This window comes from Mytilus trossulus, chromosome 4 (genome assembly GCF_036588685.1).
Source record: "Mytilus trossulus isolate FHL-02 chromosome 4, PNRI_Mtr1.1.1.hap1, whole genome shotgun sequence".
NCBI lineage: Eukaryota > Metazoa > Mollusca > Bivalvia > Mytilida > Mytilidae > Mytilus > Mytilus trossulus.
Window position 1 is genome coordinate 28584214 of NC_086376.1, and position 27858 is coordinate 28612071.

The 27858-nt window shown below is 32.4% G+C and overlaps 1 protein-coding gene across 2 annotated transcripts; it reads right to left on the minus strand.

Moving 5' to 3' along the window:
• Nucleotides 1-1970: 1970 nt before the first annotated feature.
• Nucleotides 1971-20354, minus strand: LOC134715026 (dual specificity protein kinase splB-like). 2 transcript variants are annotated; one of them, XM_063576868.1, is made up of 9 exons: nt 20234-20354; nt 13720-14168; nt 12277-12411; nt 11632-11766; nt 11284-11409; nt 7631-7774; nt 6940-7077; nt 4667-5107; nt 1971-4051 (listed from the first exon to the last, which is right to left on the minus strand). In XM_063576868.1, exons 2-9 carry the CDS (start codon nt 14146-14148, stop codon nt 2885-2887), a joined length of 2715 nt encoding a protein of 904 aa, XP_063432938.1. In that variant the 5' UTR covers nt 14149-14168; nt 20234-20354; the 3' UTR covers nt 1971-2884. The 2 variants fall into 2 exon arrangements, with proteins under 2 accessions (XP_063432938.1, XP_063432940.1); XM_063576870.1 differs by lacking the exon at nt 20234-20354 and adding an exon at nt 15402-15723.
• Between the last annotated feature and the right edge of the window lie 7504 nt (nt 20355-27858).

A 27858-nucleotide genomic window follows, 5' to 3' on the forward strand; every position in this document is an offset into this window, starting at 1 on the left:
GGACGACGACGGACGACGGACGACGGACGCCAAGTGATGAGAAAAGCTCACTTGGCCCTTCGGGCCAGGTGAGCTAAAAAAAGAACAGAAAAATTTAAACTTACTTTTAGAATGTTTTTATTTAATTTCCTAGCGAGAAACACCAACAAAAATGTCCATTTTGATCTCTGGCGTTGTTCAAAATTCATCTGACGTTGCAATTTCAATTGTGACGTCAATCACGTGCAGCCCATGTTCTATTCACATTAGAACACGGGTTTGTACCCAAGGCTAAAGAAGAACGTCATATTAGAATTTTCCTTAGTAATACTGATTATTTCAAGCATTATTCTTTTATTTAGTAATAAACAGTTAAACAGTTTAAGAAAGATCTAGTATAGTGTAAGGCGACATCTACATCGATTCGATCATTTCTTTGAAAAATCCAAATCAAGCCGCATCATGATAGATGATATATGTGTGAACCTATTAATTATCATATATTTATCTTTTCTGCCTAGAAACAGTTGAATATGATACAAAAGATGACTTAATGATGGTAGATACATCTAATTGACCTTTTTGTCTTCATAACTTGACAGATCGTTGTCAATGTTATGGTATTTGATGCGACTGTCATACAAGTGAGAGGTTTATCTAGCTAAAACAAGCTTCAATTTACTATTTTCTACATAAGAAAATGCCTGTTCCAAGTCATGGTTTATGACAGTTGACCTCTTTTCGTCTGATGTGTTTGAGCCTTTAATTTTGCCATTTGATTAGGAACTTTCCGTTTTGGATTTTTCTCGGAGATCTAAGATTTTACCTTGATCCATGTATAGCTCTCTAATTTAAACTTTTTTGGCTAATTGATAAAATTTTGAGGTAACTTTCACTAATTTTTATATAGAAATGTTTATATGATAAATGAGTTTGTTTGAAGAGTACTCACAAGGTCAAAGGTGCATTCGCAGCTTCAAATATTATGTGTAATACCACCAAATATTTTCCACTATTAGTAATAGATCCTGGAACTGAGATCGTAGGCACTTGTCTTATATATATTTTTTTATATATACCTTAAAATAACACTGTTATATTAATGCATAAACAAAAGGAAATCTGAGACAAGTGCATATGACTGAGATGATAGCTTATGTCAAATTCGAGGTATAAGCCTAAACCTGATGCAGAGGAAGTCGTGTCTGTTGTTTCTTAATTTCTAGTTCTGGAGGATATATATTAATTGAACACAATCAAAAAATGTTTGGATTGTCACTGGAAAGAACATCATTAATACATCTGAATGTGAAATTAAATGATCTGGCTTCTTTGATTTTATTTGGTTCTTGACAGGTGTCTGAAAGAACTCTGACACATCTGAAAATTAGATAAGACTGGCAAGAAGAGGGAAGTTTGTTACAATAGGAAAGCCGTCAATTTGTTGTAAAAGTCGACCTCAAAATTCAAAAAAAATGTTGTCAGTAAGAAACTCCAGCACTTTCCTCTATGAAGAAAAATTAAAGGTAGCACCAGCATCGATTACCTAAACAGTAAAATTATTTAGGTAGCAGTGTAAACAAGTGCTCGCTACTTCAGGAAGAATTCTAAAGTAGCCATAGCTATTGACTTAGTACTGCCGCACAGAAAAGCATCACAAATCTGAAGGAACACAACTTAGCTAGCAGCTCTCTAGCCTTGTACAATACTATAATGTAATCAATAGAACAAACTCCTGCTAAGATTTGCGTATAAGACTATGTGCATAGCTTCTTCCCCAATTTGTTCACCCATAATTATGTTTTTGTGTACTGTATGTTGATTGCTGAACATGCAAATGAAATATTGTTTTCAGTAATTTACTTATTTCTCATTTCCAAGAAACGTATAATAAATAAATGCATGAATCATAAATACGACATTATTTTACACCCCAGTTTACAATCCTGGTACCTTTGATAACTATTTACTTTATTACAGAAATCACTTCGTAAATGCAAATTTAGTATTGTATTCCTAAAACACATACTATATATATATAAAAAGATGTGGTGTGAGTGCCAATGAGACAACTCTCCATCCAAATAACAATTTAAAAAGTAAACCATTATAGGTTAAAGTACGGCCTTCAACACGGAGCCTTGGCTGACATCGAACAACAAGCTATAAAGGGCCCCTAAATTACTAGTGTAAAACCATTTAAACGGGAAAACCAACGGTCTAATTTGTATAAACAAAACGAGAAACACGTATATATTACATAAACAAAGGACAACTACTGTACATCAGATTCCTGACTTAGAACAGGTGCAAACATTTGCAGCGGGATTAAACGTTTTAATGGATCCAAACCTTCTCCCTTTTTCTGAAACAATAGCATAACATCACAACATAGAAAAACACACGATAAAATATCAATTGGCAGACTTAACTCAATCAAAAAACGTATGACTACACAATGAACAAATAAATTTGATCTGCGATATATGAATACAAATGCACAGTTAATTAAATATTAGAGACAAACATTCATGACCAAAAAGCTAACAAACAAATTCAAACAAAGTCATGGCAGGACACCACTGAGAAATATTTAACCCTTCAAAAATATTGATCAATAGATATAGGAAGATGTGGTGTGAGTGCCAATGAGACAACTCTCCATCCAAATAACAATTTAAAAAGTAAACCATTATAGGTTAAAATATTCACGTCAGAAAAAAAAACGGTTTAAAAAAAAATAATGATAATCTTGAAGTTTATACAAATGTAGTAAGAATAAGTGAAAAATTGAAGATATTACAAATAATCAAAGGTGGTGTACGGACAAGATCCATATAAATAAAAAATAACAAAAAAGCATTATAAACAGTATTAACAGGTCTTTGAGCCAGTGCATTCAAGACTAGCATCTTGTGTTCGTAAGTTTGATATTACTTGATCTAAACAATATAATGCACGAGAGAACAAACATAAATAACATTACTATGCTGCATGTTGACATAATATCAAATATAAACTCATCCACAGATAAAAATCCGATAAAGCAAAGACAAAAATAAAAATAAATGGTGATGTCTTTGTCTTGGGTGTTAGACTTTGTAAATATATGATCCATCCCAAGACAATAGTTTGCAAAATGTCTAATAGTCGGACGTTGAGTTGGGTCTCTATTCCAACCAGACATAATAAAACTCAGTAAGGTTTTGTTGACACAGACATTTCTTGGAATTGTAGGTGTTAAACCTGATTCGCGAATCTGTTTTGCGGCTTCTGAAATATCCAAAGTTTGGAAAGGCTCTTGTTCAAAAATAACTTCAAATATTATCAATGAAAATGAATAGACGTCTGCCATTTTTAGAAACTTCATGTTGACATAATCCTCACACAATACTTCTGGTGCAGAATAACGTGAATTCTGGTCAGAACGCATATATTTTTCTTCTGTTTCGTTCATGATCTTTACGCTATGACTGAAGTCACTTAATTTTGCCACTAAAGACGAACCTGGCGTATAGTCAAGGAGAACATTGCGAGTCTCTAAATTAAAGTGTGACATGTCTTTTTTGTGAAGATATTCAAGTCCCGAAGCAACCTGTTGTATAATTTTTATCTTTTCCTTTTCAAGAAATTTAATATTTTCCTCAATATGAAGTGCTTCGTATAAATTTGTCTGCATGAATTCGGTAAGTATGCACAAATTTGGATGAACAATTGAAGCACCTAGATATTTTACAATATTTGAATGTTCTATGGCACTTGATAACAATATTTCATCTTGAAATTTTGTTGTTGTCCTTTCTGAAACTTTATGCACATCAATCATCTTTGAAACAACAACTGTGTCATTCCATCGTGCGATATGCTTTTTACATAACCCCTGTACACTTAATGTTTGAATCATTTCGATTTTTTCAAAATCTACTACTATTCCAGTATATCCTTTCATGGTATAGCTTTCTATCTTCGATTTTTGTTTTGTCATATCTTTTCTGTCATTCAGGGCTTTATGCCTTAAGTTTTTAAACTGTCTTTCGTTGATAGCTGACGTTTGTAAGTTTAAACTTTGTTCCTTAAAATAAAAATAAAACATATTTTTATTAAAATTGATAGTTGTAAAGGTATTGAACAAGTACAATCATTTTCCTAAAAAAAATACAATAGCAATCCATTTTATTTTTTAAGTCGTTATGCAACTGAGAAGAAAATGGCTCTGCATAGCTGATTTAATAGAATCGGTAGCTTTGTATGAATAACGTTTACATAAAAATTGATTCGGGTATACTAGTATTCCCCAAATCCTGCCATATTAACATATTGTGATATATGAAATGACGAAGTCCATATTATTCACATGAAAGCCATGAAGGGTTTCATGTTCCCTCCAAAATAAGATACATTTTGTACATATATTATATATTCTTTACATCTTCATGAAAAATTGAATTGACAAATAAACATTAACGTTTTCTTCTCTTGGCTTAACAGATAAGATAAAACAAGTTTTATTTGTTAATGTTTGCGTCATTTTGGTCTTTTGTGGTGAGCTGTCTCATTGGCAATCATACCATTTCTTTTTAATATTTTGATCGAAAGCATTGTTAAACTAATGCTGCTCTCCTTGAACCAATGATTATTTTAAAGAAAACCTGTTTATTAACAGTTTATGAGTTATACTTATACTTACGGGATGAGAAAATCGGATTTCTTTTCCATGATCATTGCTTTTCCTCCTTGACTTTAAGTATGAAGAGGAAGCATCATAATTAGTCGTGCTTTTCTTTTTCTTCTGCACAGGTTTGAGTCTATTTGTACCTGCCATATAGTGTGGCGAACTAACTTGGTAAGACATAGACGGTTTACTATTTTGTAGATAATCATCATCGGTAAAATCTGAATGAGGACTTCTGTCACCTGTAGTTGTATTTAAAGTATTGTCCATGTTTTCATCAGCGATATTGGACTGAAGATCAAAGTTTTCTATTCCCGTATGTATGAATCGCATTGTTTCCTGATACTCTTGACCTATTTTAGTTGTATTCTGAAATCCTGACGTTGATTCATGATGTTGTGACATCAAAGTAGATTCTGGCATTTGTCCTAATAAGGCTTGATTTCCACACTGACTCTAAAAAAACCACATTTGATACAAATCTTACATAATCTCTAAGAATAATAATAAACAGCACTACTTATTATTATTTTTTAAAACACTCAGTCAAACAGATGGACAATATTTTGATGAAAGAGAATCATGAAACTGCATCACTTGGATTTATCGAGTATAAAAAAAAATACATTTTTTGTAAAAATCATCATGAATATGGCAGTTGCTTTCTAATAATCCGTTCCTTTCACTATGTTGGCGTTAGTTTGTGTAGCAGTAAAGTGTTTCTGTTGTTCCGTTCTTTTATTGATTGGTTTCCCTCGGTTTTGGTTTGTGGTTTGTGAACTTTGCGTATTGAATTATCGGTAGTTTTGTGATTTTACTTTTTACTCAATACAGCTAGACTTTCTCTTTAGTAACAATGTTGTAATACCTGTTCCACTTCCTTTACAAGTGTTGTGTCGGTCTCATCATCTGTTCTCCATTTAGTCCATATTGTGTCTACTGATTCCCATTTAAATATCAAATGATTAACACGTTAAAATCCAATTTACAAAATGGAGAGTAGTTTTCATAATGTGGACTTATCTGTTCATCAATACTAATTAATAATGAAAGAAATAAATAATTTTTGAAATACTAGTTATCCTGTCACGGTGTAGTTTCAATTTAAATATCGTGAACAAGTAAAGTAACAAAATGCCAATCTCTAAGGAATATTCAAAACGGAACGTCTTTAAACAAATGGCAAAATCAAAATCTAAAACACAACAAACAAATAGAAACAAATGTCATATATCTAACTTGGTACAGACATTTTCTGATGAAAAGCATTAACAGGTGGATTAAACCTAAATTTAATTATAACTCTCACTTGTAAAACAAGAGGCTCCAAAGAGCCTGTGTCGCTCACCTTGGTCTATGTGAATATCAAACAAAGGACACAGATGGATTTATGACAAAATTGAGTTTTGATGATGGGGATGTGTTTGTAGATCTTACTTTTCTAAACATTCTTGCTGCTTACAATTATCTCTATCTATAATGAACTTGGCCCAATAGATTCAGTGGAAAATGTTAGTGAAAATTTACAAATTTTATGAAAATTGTTAAAAATTGACTATACACTGCAATAACTCCCTAGGGGGTCAATTGACCATTTTGGTTATGTGACTTATTTTTAGGTCTTACTTTGCTGTACATTATTGCTGTTTACAGTTTATCTCTATATGTAGTAATATTCAAAATAATAACCAAAAACAGCAAAGTTTCCTTAAAATTACCAATTCAGGGGCAGTAACCTAACAACGGGTTTTCTGATTCATCTAAAATTTCAGAGCAGATAGATCTTGACCTGATCAACAATTTTACACCTGTCAGATTTGCTCTAAATGCTTTGGTTTTTTAGTTATAAGCAAAAAACTGCATTTTGAACCTATGTTCTATTTTTAGCCGTGGTGGCCATCTTGGTTGGTATGCCTGGTCACTAGACACAATCTTTAAACTATATACCCCAATGACGATTGTGGCCAAGTTTACTTTAATTTGTCTCAGTAGTTTCAGAGGAGAAGATTTTTCTAAAAGATTACTAAGATTTACGAAAAATGATTAAAAATTTACTATAAAGTGCAATAACTCCTTAGAGAGTCAAATTTACCATTTTGGTCATATGTTGACTTATTTGTAGATCTTACTTTGCTGAACATTTTTGCTGTAAACAGTTTATCTCTATCTATAATAATAATTTAGATAATAACCAAAAACAGCAAATTTCCTTAAAATTACCAATTCAGGGGCAGCAACCTAACAACGGATTGTCTGATTCAAACAACTGACAAACACACTATATTTACCTGTAAATTAACATTCGTCGTTGTTCCGTCCACAGTGTTTTCCTGATAACTGAAAGGGCCCTGATTATTTGGCATGACATCTGTCGTGTGTTGATCTGTCGGATTACGCCATCTCGTCCCAGTTTCATCTGTTGGTGTCTATATCATAAATCAAATGTGTGTAAAAACGTACAAATACAGTTATTCATTGTTTCATTTTGCTACAATTCAAAACATTTTCCTTGTTCATTTCTCAATCATGTGAACTGAAATATTAAATAAAATGTTACTTTTATCGACAACAACAATTAAGCCAATACGAGTCTGATAAAGTTCAGGTTATGCGAAAACTTTTATTTAAAGAACCATTGGCTTTATAGATTAATTGGTGTTTGTTTTGCATAATGAGAACTTATAATTATTGAAGATTGATGTTTTCAAGAACATGACTACAATCACTTTATTCGACCATTCATGTTTGAAATAACCACATAAGTTTTATGGTCACCGTACCGATTGGTTGACCAAAACAACTAGTGACATGTTTTATCGATAAAAATCAAAAGTAGTCGCATGAATTGTGATTAAAACGGCTGTTTCTTATTTTCGAATTCGAGCTTTGACTAAGTCTTGTTGATTTGCATGGGGCTGATGCATAGGTCACATTTTCAAAAATAAAACCTATTAAACTACTACAAAACACTGTATATACCTGTAAATTAGCATTGGTCGGTGTCTCGTATACAGGATTCTGCTGATAACAAAAGCTGTTTGGGACTTGATTATTTGGCATTTCGTCTGTATTGTCTTGGTCCGTTGGATTTCGCAATCCTGTCCACGTTTCATCTGCTGGTCTCTGTATCAAAGCAACATACAATAAAAAATACTATTAAAGCACTTTGCCATACTTCAAAACATTTATGTATGTTCATATGGTAAACATTCGAAATGGAACATAAAGAAAGCGTTGATATTATTTTAAAGATAGAAAAAGAATCAGTAAACAAAAGCAAGAATGTGTATGAATTATTGCACCATATTATAAATTTAAGTGAACTGATGGAAGATAAATGTTTTAACACGCATGTCAGTCAATCGTATTCCTAGTTTTATTGTTTATATTGTAGTCCTGTGGTGTTGTGTTGTCATTTTTATGTTATATTTCGCATGACCATAAAAGTGCGAGGTTTGGCAAGCCACAAAACCAGGTTCAACTAACCATTTTTTCCTTTAAAAATGTCCTATACCGAGTCAGGAATATGGTCATTGTTATATTATAGTTCGTTTCTGTACATGTGTTACATTTAAACGTTGCGTCGTTTGTTTTCTCTTATGTTTTAGTGTAAATTCACATTGCGATAAGACGTGTCACGGTACTTGTCTATCCATAATTCGTGTATTTGGTTTTGATGTTATATTTATTATTCTCGTGGGATTTTGTCTGATGCTCGGTCCGTTTCTGTGTGTGTTACATTTTAGTGTCATGTCATTGTTCTCCTCTTATATTTAATGCGTTACCCTCGGTTTTAGTTTGTTACCCCGATTATGTTTTTTGTCCATGGATTTATGAGTTTTGAACAGCGGTATACTTCTGTTGCCTTTATTTAGATAAAGCTGGTACAAAAAACTTTCCTAATAAAGTTAAGAGGTAAACGACTGAAATCGACACAACATACGTACATAATTACTAGTGTACTGTTTCTTAGTGGACTTTTGTCCCCTACGAAACTGCTTCTAAACACACATATTTTTGCAATTTTAAATGTTTCCTCTAGACATTCCAGTTTGTTTACTGTATATACTGAAAACAATCTCATTTATTTCTGAATTAGAGAACCATTTTTAACGATAAATATTAGACAGTACTTCACATATGAAGGTACAACTCATGTTACGTAGTGGACATTTTGATGCGTTTCGTAGTTAACAAAACCGTTTCGTAGTGAACAAAAAGTTTCATAGTTGACATCAACCCTAATCTATGTTAATAAAAACATAATAAAAATTTCATGAAACTAACAACTGTTATTTGTTTTGTACGAATATAATTGAAAAAAAAGTGTAAAAAAAGGCTGCATTGTAGTGGTAGTGTCCACTACGAAACGTTTTTTTCTCCCATAATTGTTTCGTAGGGCACATATTAGCATGTTTTATCCCCCCCCCCCCCCACAATCTCTATATTGCAATAGTAACTAACAAGACTGATTGTATTCATCAAAGCATGTATTAAGCTGTACACTGATATTTTTTTCATAATTTTAAAACCAAATACTGAAGGAGATTTGACCAGTTTCGTAGTGGACATTAACAAAAATACGATATCACTCTGGTCCATTTGATGTGCTCAATTTTTCTTACTAACAATTTAATTGCCGTTATAAAAGCATCACTTCTTTTGTAAGACCTTTATGTTTATGTCTCTTGCAAACAAAAACAACATTGATTTTTTTAAAACTGTTCATCAGCAAATTTTAATGACTTCGTTTCGTAGTAGACATTTTGTCAGGGACACACCTTCTGAAATTAAAAATCCTATGCAGAAAGCTGTTTATTAAAATATGTTGGCTCTAAACATACTTTTGAATTATCAAAGAACTTATATTAAGTAAAAATAACATTCATTTCTACATTTTTGTTATTTTAGTTTATGAATATTGAACAGGCGGTCTAGGGACATGCCATTTTGGTTATTTTGGACCATTCAGGAATCAATCCCTCTAAAAAATAAACTTTTTCTTTGATTAAAAATGTTCAAACTAATTCAATGTACTGACTGCACAAAAAATTACTTGCAAAGATCAAACACATATTTTTAAAAGTGGCTGGGACAAGAAAGTACGTTTTTATTGAAAAACGCCCATAAACCAAGCATTTTAGCAAAAATTAAAGCCAAGAAAATTTTAATAACACAATCTCGGGATGTATAAGTACAGAGCCATGTCATATATGTATCAAAGAAACATAAACAAGAGTCTCTCAAGAGCCTGAATCGCTCACCTTAATTGTTTTGGTTAAATCTCTCAAGAATGATTATTTTGGCTTTTCAATTTATTTAAATGTTCTTTGAATCATCCAATTTTCTTCAAAAGCAAAAAAAAAATCATTTTCTCCTATGTTCTATTTTAGCCATAGGAGCTATGTTTCTTGACATACAAGGAAATGAAATATAAAATTTATACTAGATACTCTGAAACTCATTTAGTCTAAGTTTGGCTGAAATTGATGCAGCAGTTTCAAAGGAGAAGATTTTTAAAAGTAAGTCAACATGATGAACAAATTGTGAAAAAAAGTCTTTGAAGGGCAATAACTCCTTGAGGGGTCAATTGACAATTTTGGTCATATTGACTTATTTGTAGATCTTACTTTGCTTAACATTTTTGCTATTAACAGTTTATCTGTATCTATAATAATATTCAAGATAATAACCAAAAACTGCAATTTTTTTTTTTAAATCATCAATTCAGGGGCATTATACCTGAAAAACCAGTTACCCAATTCGGCTGAAAATTTCAGGACAGGTAGACCTTGACCTAATTAATACTTTAACTTCTTGTCTTATTTGCTCTAAATGCTGGAGTTTTTGAGATATAAGCCAAAAACTGCATTTTACCCTGTGTTCTATTTTTAGCCATGACGGCCATGTTTTTTGACGAAATAAAAAATAAAGCACAAACTTTATTTTATACACCCTACTGATCATTCAGTTGAAGTTTGGTTGAATTTGGTTGAGTAGTTTTAGAGAAGAAGATTTTTTAAAGTTAGCAAATATGATGAACAAATTGTGAAAAATTGTCATTAAAGGACAATAACCCCTAAAGGGGTCAATTGACAATTTTGGTCATATAAAACTTATTTGTAGATCTTACTTTGCTGATCATTTTTGCTGTTTACAGTTTATCTTTATCTATAATAATATTCAAGATAATGACCAAAAACTGCAAAATTTCCTTAAAATGACCAATTAAGTGGCAGCAACCCAACGATGGGTTGTTTGATTCATCAGAAAATTTCAGGGCTGATAAATCGTGCCCTAATGAATATTTTTACCCCATGTCAGATTTGCTCTAAATGCTTTCGTTTTTGAGATATAAGCCAAAAGCTGCATTTGACCCCTATGTTCTATTTTAAGTAACGGCGGCCATGTTTTTTGACGGATCAAAAATCAAAGCACACACTTTGTGCAGGATAATCTAAGAAACAATCATGCTAAGTTTCATTCAAATCCATTCAGTAGTTTCAGAGGAGAAGATGTTTAAAAAATTGTTAACGACGACGACGGACGCCAAGTGATGAGAAAAGCTCACATGACCTTTTAGGCCAGGTGAGCTAATAAAAAAGGCATAACGCCTATCCATTAGTTTATACCTGACAAAACTGATGAAATTCAGATGCAGGCGTATTTATTTCACTGTCATGTTTTTGACGTTTCTTTCGTTCTGCTTCATATTCAACCTTACTTTGCCAAATAGTCCATTTCTCCATTTCCTCTTGCTGAAACAGAAAAAAAATGGCAATAAATGATGATTTTTGGCTGATAAATTATAATGTTTTCAAATTTTCAAGGAGCAAACTACAGATTGATTTGAGAAGCTTCGATTGCAAGCTCTCAGACTCTGTGTCCTAAAATTACATGTAAAATGAAATGACGAAGAACAATAAAAACTTTGTGATTAGTACTATAATACATATTTGCAACTTAATGTCAGATTTTACCTGTCGTTCCACCAGATTCAGAGAAAATTTCTCTTTTCTCCTATGTAAATTTTCATGCTGATTTCTTTGACATATATCTTCTTTTTCTTTTTCTGTCTTCATTTTAAATTCTGTCCATTTCTCTATTTCTTCCAACTGTAAACAAAGAATGATAATTTAAAGGTCTTCAGTTATCTACAAAGTAATTAAGACACTTTCCCTCATATATACGAGACTTATGCTATTGAAATAGTTCATTTAATTTTATCGTTATCTATACACATTTCTGTATAAATCTTCACCTACAACTCCAAAATTTGGGACAGCTAAATTTCGGTTGACTGACCTAAAAGTTCAGCTTTCGGTGGCAAAGTGTTACCTTTCTCGTCTGTAGAGTTTAGAAATGTAACACATTATATAATTTATCGGTATAAGGCATGCACTGGAATTGATTGCAGATTAACTTAATTTTCTATCGTAAGATGCAGTCACAGAAATTAATATATTATTAGTAGGGACAAATTGAACAACACTTTTCGTCACTCTTTTGATTGATTGATGTCAACCTTACGCCACATCAGCAACCCCCCCCCCCCCCCCCCTAAACAAAAGGGGGGCATACTTGAGAAATGGGGATTAGCACCAGAATAACAGTTGAAGCTTTACCTGTAACTGTTGAAGTTCTCTCATCAATATCTCATCGGTCAGGTTCATAACTTGCCATTGTTGTTCGTGTTTAGATGCAATTTTCTCCCCCTCCTCGTGTATCTTCAGTTGTGTCCATTTTGTGTATTCATCAAACTAAAAACATGAAAAATTGTAGTTAAAGGATAATATGTTTTTGTGTATTATCAAATCAAGAAATGTTTGTCTTTAATCCTGACTTGCTAGCAGAGACAATAAGCATGATAAACTTCGTTTCTTATTCCATTGTTTAACTAATTACAAACAACTGCGAAAAGGGTAGAATAATAAGAATAAGAATAAGAATAAGAATTTTATTAGTTTGAAATCCAAACAATAGGATTGTTACTAAAATACACAACAAAAAAAACCAAACAAACAGGCATATTAAAATTACAAAACGATAGTCAATAAACAGTTACACTACAAACATGTAGCATTGAAAGAAAAACAAAAACATAGATTAATAGTATTAATTATAATACTATTTTGACAGCATGCCTCCTCTTTAAAGTTATGTATTAAAATATTATGCTTATGTATGAAAAAATATGTTATAATATACATTACACAGTTCATATATTGACATTACAATTGTTTCTCTCATTATACATTTCACTTATGTAGTTAACAATGATAAGTAAAATATCACATTCTTCGCAGGAAAATATAAAATCAAATTTATTTTCTTCACTCATGGAATTAAAACAGGGGACAATATTAGAAATTTCATTAAACATTTTGATCCTAGTTTTATTTATTTCTGAACATGTAATGATGAAATGAAATTCATCTTCCAACTCTTTATGGCATAAATGACATATTCTATTTTCTAAAGCTGTTTTGTTGTATCTTCCACGTTCAACAGCCAACATACTATTACTTATTCTTATTTTAGCATAATTTTTTGTAACATTTTTATCTAAATTCAATAAAAGGTACTCTTCTAGTTCATACTTAACTTTAAATTTTCTGTAGGTTCTTAGTTTATTTCCATTTATTGAATTATCATCATTAAAGAGACAATTTTTCCAAAATATAATGTAATTTTCATTGAGCTTCTTCACGACGGCTAATAGTAATAGTTTTTTAGAGAAGGTACATTGATTTTCCCAAACATGAGTGAAATTTAATTTTGAAAGTAGCATTTTAACTTTTGAAGCAAATCCATCATTTAACTGCTTGTTAGCTTTATAAACATTATATAATAAAGACTCATTTTCATTTGACTTTAAAATATGTAACCAAAATCCTATAGAAGACTAAAGGGCCTGTATACCAATAGGGTACATTCCCAATAGAATGATTAAATAAGTAAGTTTCTAGAATGTTTAACTGGTCCATGGTGTATGATGTATGTAGTACTGTAACAGATTAATAACGAAAATTGATGGGATTTTGATGAAATACAGAAAAACGTCTTACCCATGATCGATCAGGAGTTCTCTGTGGTGAACTGAAAGGACTAGAAAATGGTGACCCGAGACCACTATCAAAAGAACTGTCCCTTAGGTGAGCTGTAAATCTGGATGGTGAATCGGAAAATGTGTTTTGACGTGGTGAACTGAAAGATGTGCCGCCGTCTGAATGTGATGGGTTTTGACGAGGTGAACTGAAGGATGACGAGGATGATGAACCAAAGCCACTGTCACTATCGCTTGATCTAGAACTGTTCAGAAATCCAGATAACATTGAAAACTGTGAAAGGTCTCGGTCCAGTCTTGTGTAGGAGTTACTAGTATATGTTCTTGGTGCAAGGAATACTCCTTCCCGTGACACTGGCATGCTACCTTTTGGCAACCCAGCTCTCCCGATTCTTCTGTTATATGCATTGTCAGCATAGTATCCAGGCATGTTCTTTTATATCATGTGATCTACAATAGAATAAAGTTTTGAGAAAAGCAGTATCATTGAAACATACTGTAGTTAGTTTTAAGAATCACAATAAACAGTTTTAAATTCCTGTGCTTTATACGATAACTGTACTAACTGTGTTCTTCGTCTTTTATGTGAAGTTACAAATATAATACTAATAGTATCTAATAAGTGTACACAGTCTGAGCACTCACTATTCGTTGTCCAAAATTTAAGCTCAGATGAAACAAATTAAATTACATAGAAATAATCGTTTTCACAAGTATTCTTCATTCAAAATCTAAAGACAGATTAAAATGATTAGTATAAGTTTGTTTTACAAACATGACCAATTAATGATAATAAAAATATCTTGTTTTAGAAGGATAAAAACCGCCCTGATGTAAACAAAACACTTACTGAAACCGACATTGTTAAGATGCTGTTTTTTTTTTTAATTTACAGCACATTTGTTACGTTGGAAGACAGTGTTTCAAGATAACTGGCAGTCCAATGGACACCACCCCTGATTATTGACTTGTTTCTTTGTTCTTATTAGACAGACCTTATATAAGTTCTTCTCTTGAAAAGGGAAAAGAAGCCAGATTTTCGCGTGATAACTAATTGGTTGATGGTTATGCGGACTGTGCAGCTTGAAAAAAAGACACCACAATCAAATGGTATAGTTGAAGTCACCCATTTGAATATTTTACGGAATCCATAAAAATGTTGTTGACTGTTATAGATTATGTTTGTTACTAATGACCGTGGATATGTTCCGCTATTGAAAAAGGAAATAGAACCCCTAACCTCGATTGCGAATTATAGAGTCAGACGTATTTTTCTAACAAATTGAAGAGTTCGTCTCGGGTCTTGTTTGGTTCGTGTTATAAATCAATCTTAGTTGTATGTGTAGTGTTTTGCTATAGTTGTTTTTCTCTACTTCGTACTTCTTTTTTTGGCAAATGGCATTGTATCATGATTCTGCATCGCCCATCGAAATGTACTACATAAGTGCTCTGTCGTGTGCAATCAAATAAACATCAAACGTGCAGGAAAAATAGCGTAAATTCAGTCACTGGACCATGTTCTAGTAGACGGGATCTGAAAATGGTCTACGAGCTGAGGTGTACAGACAGAAATCTTACTCTATTGGAAATATCGTGCTGATTGTAAATAACTGTAGTTGCTAACGGTATTATCTTATGCAGACACTTTAACATTAAAAATTTAAAAGTTGCTAATCAACTCACCGTCACTGGTCCACGACATAGGGGCAGGGCCTCGAAATAGTCATCAACTAATATACACGTACTGCATGTACTGATAGTAATGCAATTTCATACAAAAACCAACGATCTATTACTTTGTTTGGCCGTTTTATTGTGTTTAAACATTTTGTTATTCGAGTGTCACTGATGAGTCTTTTGTAAACAAAACGTGCGTCTGTCACAAATATAAATTTTCGATCCTGGTATCTATGGTGTCTGAGTGTGTTCACGTGTTGAACATATCAAACTAGCTTAAGCAGAAAACTTAACATTGAAAATCGATAATTAATTCAGTCACTAGACCATGTCCTAGAGAATGTAGAGAAAGGACCTCAAAATTTTCGTAAAACTAATAGATCTATGTACTGCTAGTTAAGCTATTTCATACAAAACATCATTGATCTATCGCAGGAAGTTCATCTCAAACTAACTTTTTAAAGCAGAAAACTTAACATTGAAAATTGGTAAAAAATCAAAGTCAGTGGACCATGTTCTAGGCCGGCAGGTACTCAAAACAGTCGTACGATTAATGTGTTCTGCTAGTTATGCAGATTCTGAGTAAAAGTCAATGATATATCGAAGGTATATTTCCTATCAAACTAACTTATAATGCCGAAAAATGAACAATAATTGATGACTCTCTATGTTTCGATTTACGCGACTTTCTATGGCATTTTTAAAAGAAATAGGGATATATGGTATTGTGAGCAAAAATTTGTTACTGTGAAAAAAAGAATTGGAGAACTTTTTTCACAGGCAATTTCTATGTAATTTGTTCCATCTCTATGAAATAAGTTCCACACTTTACCTGGTGAAATAAGTTCTGGGTTGGTGAAATTTGTTCCATACCTAGTGAAATAAGTTCCATGTGTGTGAGATTTGTTCCTTACCTGGTGAAATAAGTTCTGGATTTGTGAGATTTGTTTCTCACCTGGTGAAATAAGCTCCTTGTCTGTGAAATATGTTCCACTGGTTAAACAAGTTATCTTATATAATGAGCACTTGAAGTTGTCACCCATGAGTGTAAGGTCATTATAGAAAACATGCATTATGTTGATTAACATACTATATAGTAAAAAATCATTTCTGTAGATCACCGAAAGGGGAAGTGGTCTAGAACACAGTATTATTTTATTTAGGGGGTTCACTATACACGCTATAAAGGTTTATGACCACAAAAGGAAGGTTTGGATTATTTTTGGGAGATTTGGTCCCAAGGAATAAGGGGCCAAAATTAAACTTTGTTTGCTTTCATAAAAAAAATGAATTATTGTGCTTCTTTGATATGCCAAATCTAACCGTGTTAAGATTCTTAATTTTTGGTCCTGTTTTTAAATTGATCTACATAAAGGTCCAAAGGGTCCAAAATTAAAATTAGCTTGATTTTAATAAAAATTGAATTTTTGGGGTTCTTTGATATGGTGAGTCTTAACATGTACCTAGATTTTTGATTATGGGCCCAGTTTTCAAGTTGGCCCCAATCGGGGTCAAAAATTATTATACTAAGTATTGTGCAATAGCAAGAAATTTTCAAATGCACAGTATTCTGCAATAGCAAGAAATCTTTAATTGCACAGTACTGTTCAATAGCATGAAATGTTCAATTTGCTTAGTATTGCACAATAGCATGAAATCTCCAATTGCACAGTATTGTGCAATAGCAATAAATTTTTAATTGCACTGTATTGCACAATAGGAAGAAATATCTAATTGCACAATATTGCGCAATAGCAAGAAATTTTCAATTGCACAGTATTGCCAATAGCCAGGAATATTCAATTGCACAGTATTGTCCCGTTTTCAAATTGGTCTACATTAAGATCCATAGGGTCAAAAATTGAACTTTGTTTCATTTCAACAAAAATTGAATATATGGGGTTCTTCTAACCGTGTATTTAGATTTTTAATATTTGGGCCCGGTTATCAAATTGGTCCACATGGAGGTCTAAAGGGTCTAAAATTAAACATTATTTGCTTTCATAAAAAATTGAATTCTTCGGGTTCTATGATATTCTGAATTTAACCATGTATTTAGATTTTGGATATTGGACCAAAATAGGTAAATGTCCAATTTAAAATTTTTAAGTCGAAGTTCTTTATAGACCACATTCAATCTGTGTCAGAAACCTATGTTGTGTCAACTATTTAACCACAATCCAAATTCAGAGCTGTATCAAGCTTGAATGTTGTGTCCATACTAGCCCCAACCGTTCAGGTTTCCACCTCTGCAGTCGTATAAAGCAGCACCCTGCGGAGTATCTGTTCCATTCATTTGTTATTTCTTCATTTGTGTGAATTAACATTGTTACAGTCAATGTTAATTACTACACTTGCATACAACACCAAATACTGTATTGGTACATGTATCACTTATTTTTGTATCCATATAACAAAACAAAAAATGAAAAGGAATAATTTTGCAATACCTTTTGAGTACTAAATAGCTTTTTAGGTATTTAGACATATTAAGACTTATTAAGTAGATGTTGATGATATCTGCTTGACATGCTTAAAATTCGATCAGATTACTTTTGGAGCAGTTATGAGTCTTTGAAGCATGCTCACAAAGGTTCTTTTGGTGAAATCATTTTTATATTGGTCAAAATTTTGCTTCGACCAGCTTTGGAGGAGATATAAAAAATTGATATAAATCAGCACAGAGGTTTACTTCCTATCTTATTTAGCCCCAATAATCATGTCAGACATAAGCCATTGTCATTACTTAAAACCAATAAATGTATTCTAATCTGAGGAAGAAATTCGACATTTTAACAAAATAATTTACTAATGATACTGACAATCCACCACAAAGTAATGTAAATAGAACCATACCAATAGTAAGCAAATACATATAAAAAAGATGAGGTATGATTGCCAATGAGACAATTCTCCACAAGAGACCAAATCGACACAGAAATTAACAATTGCTCTCCCAGCTACAAAATGTATCCAAAACCAAAGATGTAGAACATGTTCTATCATAATCATTTGGTAACTAATGTAATTACTGTCTCCCCATGTCTGTATTGAACATAAAAAAAATATCAAATAAATAACACTCCTAATGCTCAGATCGGTTGTCACCGTGCAACACCATATAGGAAAAACATAGAACTTTGTTGTCATAAGACACTGTCAAACATCCAAACATACTATCCACACTCATCTGTGTCCACACTTGTAATGTAATAAATAAAAAGTGTAAACATCCAATTTGGATCATGTGGAGTAAAGCAAAAGTTAGATAACATACTCAATTATAAATTCTAAAAATGACACTTATGAACCAGGAAAGAGTAGAATAAGAAATGTATAATAAAAGTCATTCCAAAAAAAAGTATTATAGTCAAAGATGAACATTTGTACTTTTTTGAAAAGGGCAAAGTGACTGATCAATTAGAATCATATTCAAAACAGTGTGGTCCTGGCCATTGATTGACGACCTAAATTACCCCATTGACTGGGACAGATTAGGTGAACGTTTGTCGGTAACAATCACTGCTCACTATGTACTTGTTAAAGGCACTGAATCTGTGGGGTCACCAAAGGTTCTCAACACCTAAATAAAGCAATTCGAAAAACTAATCCGGAATAATACGATGTGTTGATTTATATCAATAATAATATAAATCAAAACATAAAGGTTATTCCTGAATAATTTTTCGAATTATTTTATTATTAAAGGCGTTAAGAACCTTTGGTGACCCCACAGTTTAAATTCTATAATAAGTAAGAAGTGAACAATGGTCGTTACCGACAAACGTTCACCTAATCTGTCCCAGTCAATGGGATAATTTAGGTCGTCAATTAATGGCCAGGACCACACTGTTTTGAATATGATTCTATATTAAAAGACATAAAGAAACAAAAGACACACTCTTTTAAAACTGTGCAATGACCATAGCTTAGTACATGTATGATAAGAACACGCATGACAGATCAACAGGAAACAAGGATGTCGAATACCACATAAACGATAAAACATAGATACAAATTATGATACATTATCATCCATTTAGTTTTTATCTTCATCCTACAATTGCAAATGTACCCCATGCAAGCACGTACAGTACTTATTTCTGTGAAATAGGTTCGAGCAGAACATTTTCATTGATTTCTATAAAATACCTTCGTTCAAAACTAATAATATCACAGGAACTTATTTCATTTTTTATTTTCATTTCAATGTAAGAACAAAACTCATGGTGCTGTAATTTTTGTTTCGGAACTTATTTCACACTTGGTAAAACAATATAGTTCTGGAATAAATTTTATAGTGCTGGAACATATTTTCTGTGACAGAAGTTCCGGTATAGCATATTTTCTATGAAATTTGTTCCGGCAGAACAAATGTCACATCGGAACGATTTGTTTGTTACAGTTATCACAACCGACACAAAAGTGAAAGTATAATGACAGATCTATATTTCAGACAAGGTCAATATAAAATAAAAACAAATTTCTTGATTCACGAACTTCGCAACAAATACATGGACAATTTATTACAATGATAAAGATCGGTGGTTTAATACTTGAAATATTTTGAACACATGACACTTCAGAACACTTTTAAACAATGAAAAAATATACGATCAAATTATTCATGTCAATAAATTTGTTTACATCTAAAATAGGAGTTATCATGTTATTGAATGTTTTAAAGTAAAACAATGGACAATCTGGTGAAACACACCTTTAATTCACCGGTCTTTAGTCTTAGACTAATTACCATTTTCTAGACGTGAAAAAAAAAATCAAAAATGTTCAACACTTTGAATGTCTTCCAATTTTTAAAACAACTTATGTTAAATTACCTGCTAGCTCGCCATCCATTACTTCCTATGTTCTATTTATATCATTACAGCATGTTTTGACGTCACCCTCTTATTTTCAGAAAATCATTTAAAGTTAAAATTCCTGTATAAATAATATGACTTTCATTTAATCTTTATCCGATAACATTCTACTTACCTTCTAATAAAGCAAGTTTAGTCGAACGATCGGTATATATTAAAATAAGTATGTATTTAAATGTATTATCTGTTATATTTTCTTATTCTTATTCGTTTTGCTATTATTAAACAATATTATACAATTACTGTCTTTTGATGAGGTAAACGTGTGTTTTTATTGACTTTTGAAAAACGGATATTCACTAAGGCCAACAAAAGACAGTAATCGTTTTATACTATATTCCGAAAAAAATGTTTTCATGACATACGTTTCTCTCGGAATAAAATATGGGATAAAACGATTACTGTCTTTTGTTTCGGTAAATATGCGGTGTAATTTACTTTGATATAGATAGATATAGGTAGATGTGGTATGAGTGCCAATGAGACTAGTCTCCGTCCAAGTCACAATTTGTGAAAGTAAACCATTAAAGGTCAAAGTACGGCCTGCAACACGGAGCAATTATGAGTCACACCGAACAGCAAGCTATAAAGGGACCCAAAATTATTAAATGTAAAACAATTCAAAAAGGAAAACAAACTGTATAATCTATATAACAAAAAAACGAGAAACGAGAAGCAATTGTAAACCACACCAAAAAAAAAAGACAACCACTGGACATCGGGTTCCTGACCAGTACAAACCAATGTGGGATGTAGAAAGACAACAATAACCTTTGACAAAATGCCAGAAAAGAAAATAACGTATACGGGTAAATGAAGTATTAGATACAATACAAAGGTAACAAAGAAACAGGCCGGTAACAACCGTTGCCGGATAGTTTTTCTGCACGAATAGTTAGGTCAAGGTCCGAGGCGTCTGACCTTGACCTGACTTCAAGTGCAGAAAAATTATACGGCAGGTTGTTTCCGGCCTGTTTTTTTTTGTTACTTTTGTTTTGTATTTGACTTGTACGACGTTTCAAGGAAGAAGTATTACATTTTGCAAGCTGAACATTTGAGAAACTTAAATGGATTGGCATCAAATTAGTAAATGTAAGTTATAGTATAAACACATATTTTTTCATTTCCCTTCAACGGAGGTTTTTTTCTAGAAAAAAAATCATAAATCTAATAATTTAATAAAAACAAAAGAACTATTTCAAGTATAAGATGTGTGTTAACACGTTTGAGACTTCGTTAAAAAGTATAATATATTAAAGAAATCCTTAGTGGTAAGTTAGATAAGGTTTAATTTTTATGGGTGAAACGGAAAGCGGGAGGGGGGCTAAACAGGCTGTGATCTTCACTTTGATGAAAAATGCAGGATGTGCCATTTCCGATTTCCCAATCCCCCGTTTACACATTTCGTGAAAATCGCACGTTTGCTGCCAAATACATGAATTTATTATTCAGTTGGGGAGAAGGGTGCGCCATGGGCTGAAACCCCTTCTTTTGGACGATCAATGCATTCGAATGTGGACAAATAGTTGGAACCCCCTTTTTCCTGGGTTGGGAACCTCTTTCTTAAAATGACTGGATCCGCCCCTGATAGATTCGAATTCAAGTTATAATTAGAATTCAATAACATATAAATCTATCAAAAGAATGAATTTTCTACTTCATTAGTGAGTGAAATGTCTTCAAAAAAGGATTTTGTTCTGTTATTGTAAACATTAAGACAAATACTTTAAAAAAAATCATGCTCGGTCTCTGCAACTGTTGATCGCGGTTAATTAAACACGTGTTACTATATGACCAATCGCAGCCAACCGTCTAAAATTGAGGCCATAAGTTAAATGATTTTCTTCAAGAGTTGGCACTTGCTGCTTTGATACGGTGCTTTTTGTCCGCAATTCGCTTTTTGTCCGCTTTTGCTTTTTGTCCGATAATTTTGCTTTTTGTCCGAAACTTTTGCTTTTTGTCCGTTGCTTTTTGTCCGTTTTGCCTTTTGTCCGATTATTTTGCTTTTTGTCCGAAACTTTTGCTTTTTGTCCGTTGCTTTTTGTCCGTTTTGCTTTTTGTCCGATTATTTTGCTTTTTGTCCGAAACATTTGCTTTTTGTCCGTTGCTTTTTGTCCGTTTTGCGTTTTGTCCGATAATTTTGCTTTTTGTCCGACACTTTTGCCTTATGTTCATTGCTTTTTGTCAGTTTTTTTTTTAGCTCACCTAGTTTTCTCGTTTGAATTGTTTTACATTGTCTTATCGGGGCCTTCTATAGCTGACTATGCGGTGTGGGCTTTGCTCATTGTTGAAGGCCGTACGGTGACCTATAGTTGTTAATGTTTATGTCATATTGGTCTTTTGTGGATTGTTGTTTCATTGGCAATCATACCACATCTTCTTTTTTTTTATAAGCTCTTCTCATCACTTTGAAAAAAATTAAACTACTGGCAAAATAAAATCAGATGTGGCCCAAACCATCCTTATGGTAACTAGTTTTAAAAAATAGTACCCCTTGACACGCCCAATAATGAAGATGACCGCCATGTCTAAAAAAATTGAACATAATGGGGGGGGGGAGAGGGGTTAAATGTAGATTTGGGCTTGTATCTCTGAAACTAAAGCATTTAGAGCCAATCTAACAAGGGTTAAAATGTTCATCAGGTAAGCAAAATCTCTGCCTAAAGTTTCAGACACATTCAACGTGTTTTCGGGTTGCTGCCCCTGAATTGGTAACTTTAAGAAATATTAGCAGTTTTAGAGTTATAAAGACCTTAAGCTTGGTTGCTATAAAGACTAAGCTAACTTGTTTTAATGACTTAACTAACTCAATCGTTAACTAACTCGATCGTTTAGACAATTTCTCTTACTTGCTTACTTAAAACAAGATAGATAATAAGTTTTGTTACTAAAATAATACTTATTGTAAATACACATTAATTCACACAGTTATGACTAATTATGACAAAAAAAATGTTAATTCGTTGATATTTTCCACTTGTATCACATATTCATATGAAAAATTCTACTGTCCTGATAACCGCGACATGTAGTTCAAGATCTGATTTTATTCCTTTTTCTTTTTCGGGAGTAGTAACCCGGGATACAGTCATCTTTCTTTGATGGTACACACATACTCGATAAAATAATCACTGTTTATTTCAAATGCTTCTTTAAGTTAGATCATAAGTAAATGTTTTTGAGACAGAATTTTCTTATAATTTGCCATAATGAACATTTTACTATGCTTTTTTCAAAAATATAATAAAAAGTATGGTTCACCGTGCTATTTTTCAAGCTATGAGTCGTTGAAAATTGCCTAAATTTGGTTAGATTGTTCATGGAAAAACACATAAGAGTGCATAAAAAAAGTTCTATGAGATAGAATTTTGAAATAAATTGTGAGAAGATAGGTTTCGTAATATGCTTTAAGAAAATAAAAAGAAAACATGGTGTCACCGAACTTGTTTTTTTGCCACAAGAAAAAATAAAAAACAAGCCCTGTTAGCCTAGTATAAATTTTGTACTAAAAGAGTTATCTCCCCTTAAATGTTTCTTTTGCAAAAAATGATTTTAAAAACAAAAAAGGTTGATATTTGTTAAAATATCTCGGATAATACAATAAATTATCAGGTTTTCTTTATATAAATAAACAGTCTAACCATAAAATTGCAAATCTGTTTCCAAATTTGCTGATTTGGGCAAAAAACTAGACCGATTTTGTACTGTGATTGTACAATCCAAGATGGCGGTTTATCATTAACATACCTTAAAAGTTGTATTTTACATTTGGAAATGGCTCTTTCTTTATCTAAAATATTGTACATATCTATTTCGTTAGGAAAATCAAGTAAATGCTTAGTATCTCTTTAATCACTCTCCCCCTCTTTTCGAGTATGTAACTACTTGACTGTCAATGCTGTTGTGTTTCCCGAAGTATCTTCATTTCTTGAATAGCCTCAAACGTTGTTTTTTTTTAAAGTAACGGTGTACGCCATTTGGAAATAGTTGCTGTAGACATTCCGAAATTTAAAGATTAATAAGTGTTATCTAAAAAACTAGCTACACAATTAATGCAAATTGTGACTATATGTCACAATCGGAAAGAAGATATTGCGTGTGTAAGCTTACTATAAACACATGCAACACACGTCGACACCATTTGCCAAAATAACTAGAGGCTCTAAAGAGCCTGTGTCGCTCACCTTGGTATATGTGAATTGAACAAAGGAAGCAGACAGTGCATGACAAAATTGTGTTTAGGTGATTGTGATGTGTTTGTACATCTTACTTTACTGAACATTCTTGCTTCTTACAATTATATCTATCTATAATGAACTTGTCCGTGTAGTTTCAGAAGAAAATGTAAGTAAACATTTACAAATTTTATGAAAATTGTTAAAAATTGATTATAAAGGACAAAAACCTTTAGGCAGTCAATTGACCATTTTGGTCATTTTGACTTAGTTTTTAGTCTTAAATTGCTGTACATTATTGCTGTTTACAGTTTTCTCTATATATAATAATATTCAAAATAATAACCCAAAACAGCAAAATTTCCTTAACATTACCAATTTAGGGGCAGCACCCTAACAACGAGCTGTCCCATTCATCATCAAATTTCAAGACAGATAGATCTTGACCAGATGAACAATTTTACCCCATGTCAGATTTGCTCAAACTAGATACATCAATGATGATTGTGGTCAAGTTTGGAATAATTTGGCCAGGTAGTTTCAGAGGAGAAGATTTTTGTAACAGATCATGGATATTTACGGAAAATAGTAAAAAATTGACTATAAAGGGCAATAACTCCTAAAGGGGTCAACTGACCATTTTGGTCATGTTGACTTATTTGTAAATCTTTCTTTGCTGAACATTATTGCTGTTTACAGTTTATCTCCATCTATAATAATATTCAAGATAATAACCCAAAACAGTAAAATTTCCTTAACATTACCAATTTAGGGGCAGCAACCCAACAATGGGTTGTCTGATTCATCTGAAAATTTCAGGGCAGATAGATCTTGACCTGATGTACAATTTTACCCCCAAGTTAGATTTGCTCTAAATGCTTTGGTTTTTGAGTTATAAGCCAAAAACTGCATTTTACCCCTATGTTCTATTTTTAGCCGTGGCGGCCATCTTGGATGGTTGGCCGGGTAAAAAAACACAAACTTTAAACTAGATACATCAATGATGATTGTGGTTAAGTTTGGATTAATCTGGCCTGGTAGTTTCAGAGGAGAAGATTTTTGTAAAAAGTTTACGACGACGGACGACAGACGACGACGGACGACGACGGACGACAGACGACGACGGACGACGGACGACGACGGACGACCGACGGACGCCAAGTGATGAGAAAAGCTCACTTGGCCTTTTAGGCCAGGTGAGCTAATAAAACAACTCAAAGGAGAAAAACCAATGACATGATTGATTTATACTAAACTGTAAACGACAAACAAAAGATTTACAGAGAAAAAAACCTACCAAACAACAGTGGAGTTTCTGACTTATTCGTATGATTGTCATATATAACATTTAGCGCGGTAAACATTTTTAGATTTTCAATATTATTTGATTTGATCAATTTCCAAACCATTATGCTGTTTCGAAGATGTTCGTCTAAATCTTTGAATATCCCTTGTATTCTACATATTACAGAAGGTACACCATTACTAACACGTTTGAGGATGACAGCCTAACTTACAACTAGAACGAATAAGCGTGTTGTCTATATATAACACTATCTATAATGTTGTCTGTTGTGTAAAACAAGTTAAACACTTAATAATTCCAACCTTGCACACGTACAAATATCCTTATATATTGCCTTCTATACTTTTCCTGTTTATATCTCCTTAATTACTTTTTCTATTTCTTCATTTTCTTTTTTTTACTCATCTACTAATTATGTTTATTTTGATTCAACATTGTATCCACATAAATGTACATATGAACGCTGATATTTTAATATATACTCATTATGGTATCATATATAAGAGAGAGGAGGAATTTACCAAATAGGTAATAACACTAAAACAGGTTGAAACCAATCAACAAAGCCACAGTCAAAATAAAACAATACACACAACAGTCCATAAACTACAACATTAAAAAATAAAAGAAACAAGAACCCTGTAAAAACTGTGATGATTTATGGTTTTAAGGAAGGGTAAGCATTAGCGGTACCAATTTATCGCACCAGCCATATTCGCAATATATATCTCTTTTAAAAAAACAGTGATGTTGGAGACCAAAAAAAATAAAATAAAAAATCTGCCAGGATACATATATGTTGAATAGCTAAACAATATCGCTAATAAGGAGTCCTTCAATTGTTAAAATGAGACGTCCTTCAAATTCCTAGTATGTAAGCGCACGTCAGATACTCTTAATCAAAATGTCTAATTTTAAGGTCTTTCTATATACAAATAAGTTTCAATCGTATTCTATGTCAACCATTTCGGTCATATTTGGCGACCGGTGAGTTCATCGGGATACTTTAGCTTCCAGATTTCTCATTATTAAAGGATAGTCTAGCCTGTACTATGATATTGGGCTGGTATAATGGGATAATTTTACATAACGTTATATATATATATATTATATATACGAGTCTAAATTGAAAACTATATATATCTATATCTATATCTATAATACTAAAATTACGAGGTCCAATTTGTCAGCCGTCATCACGTAAAAACGATGAATCAAAGAATTCAACTTTACATATTACTAATATAGTACAATGCTGTTGATTAAAAATTACACCACTCCAGACCCTTTTGTTTTCCACATAATTAATATTGCCTATAATTAAGAAGTTCCGGGTCGAATCCGATACCGATACCAATAGTATATTCACCTGTTACCTATTAGGTAGCAATACACAGTTAGGAGTTTCGCATTATGGCCCCTGTGGATTTTTCAAATAGGAAAGTTATTGTGAAATAAAATTCATTTTTAGACAGATGAGTGCTAATTTAGCCTTCAAAGGTGGTTTATAAGAGCATCAAGATTATTTTTTACATGTTTTATGGGCTGTTTTCTGTTTGACAGTCCGTATTTTCATAGCTAGACCGTCCATCGGTCCAGAAATTAATGTACTGTTTACAAACACTCTTTTTCTACACGAAGTTTTTGACGCAACTTTACAAAAAAATGAGATGAAAGACATATGATTTTCATTGGATTTGCTGAATGATATATGTACACAGTTTCAGAAAAGGTATTACTGCAAGCAATTGAAATTCTACTTTTAGTCAAATTTTGGGGAAATATGTGACACCTTTCCCCCCCTTTTTGCAATATTTTATAACAAATAAATGCAGATTGTTGCCATGGATACACCAAAAAGAAATTATATTTTACTATTTTATATACTGGAAATAAAATGTCTGGAAGATTCTGATTACATACATATGCCCATATATGACAAAAACAGTAAGCTTCATATTGCAAGAAAGCAATGAAAAGGGAATGGTAAAATTCATAAGGGCAAATTTTAGTGTTTTTTCCTAACTGTTTATAGCTACCTTAACTTATCTGTACGTTCCGCATCTGACAGGCGCACCACCAAACGCTGTATTTAGGATTTT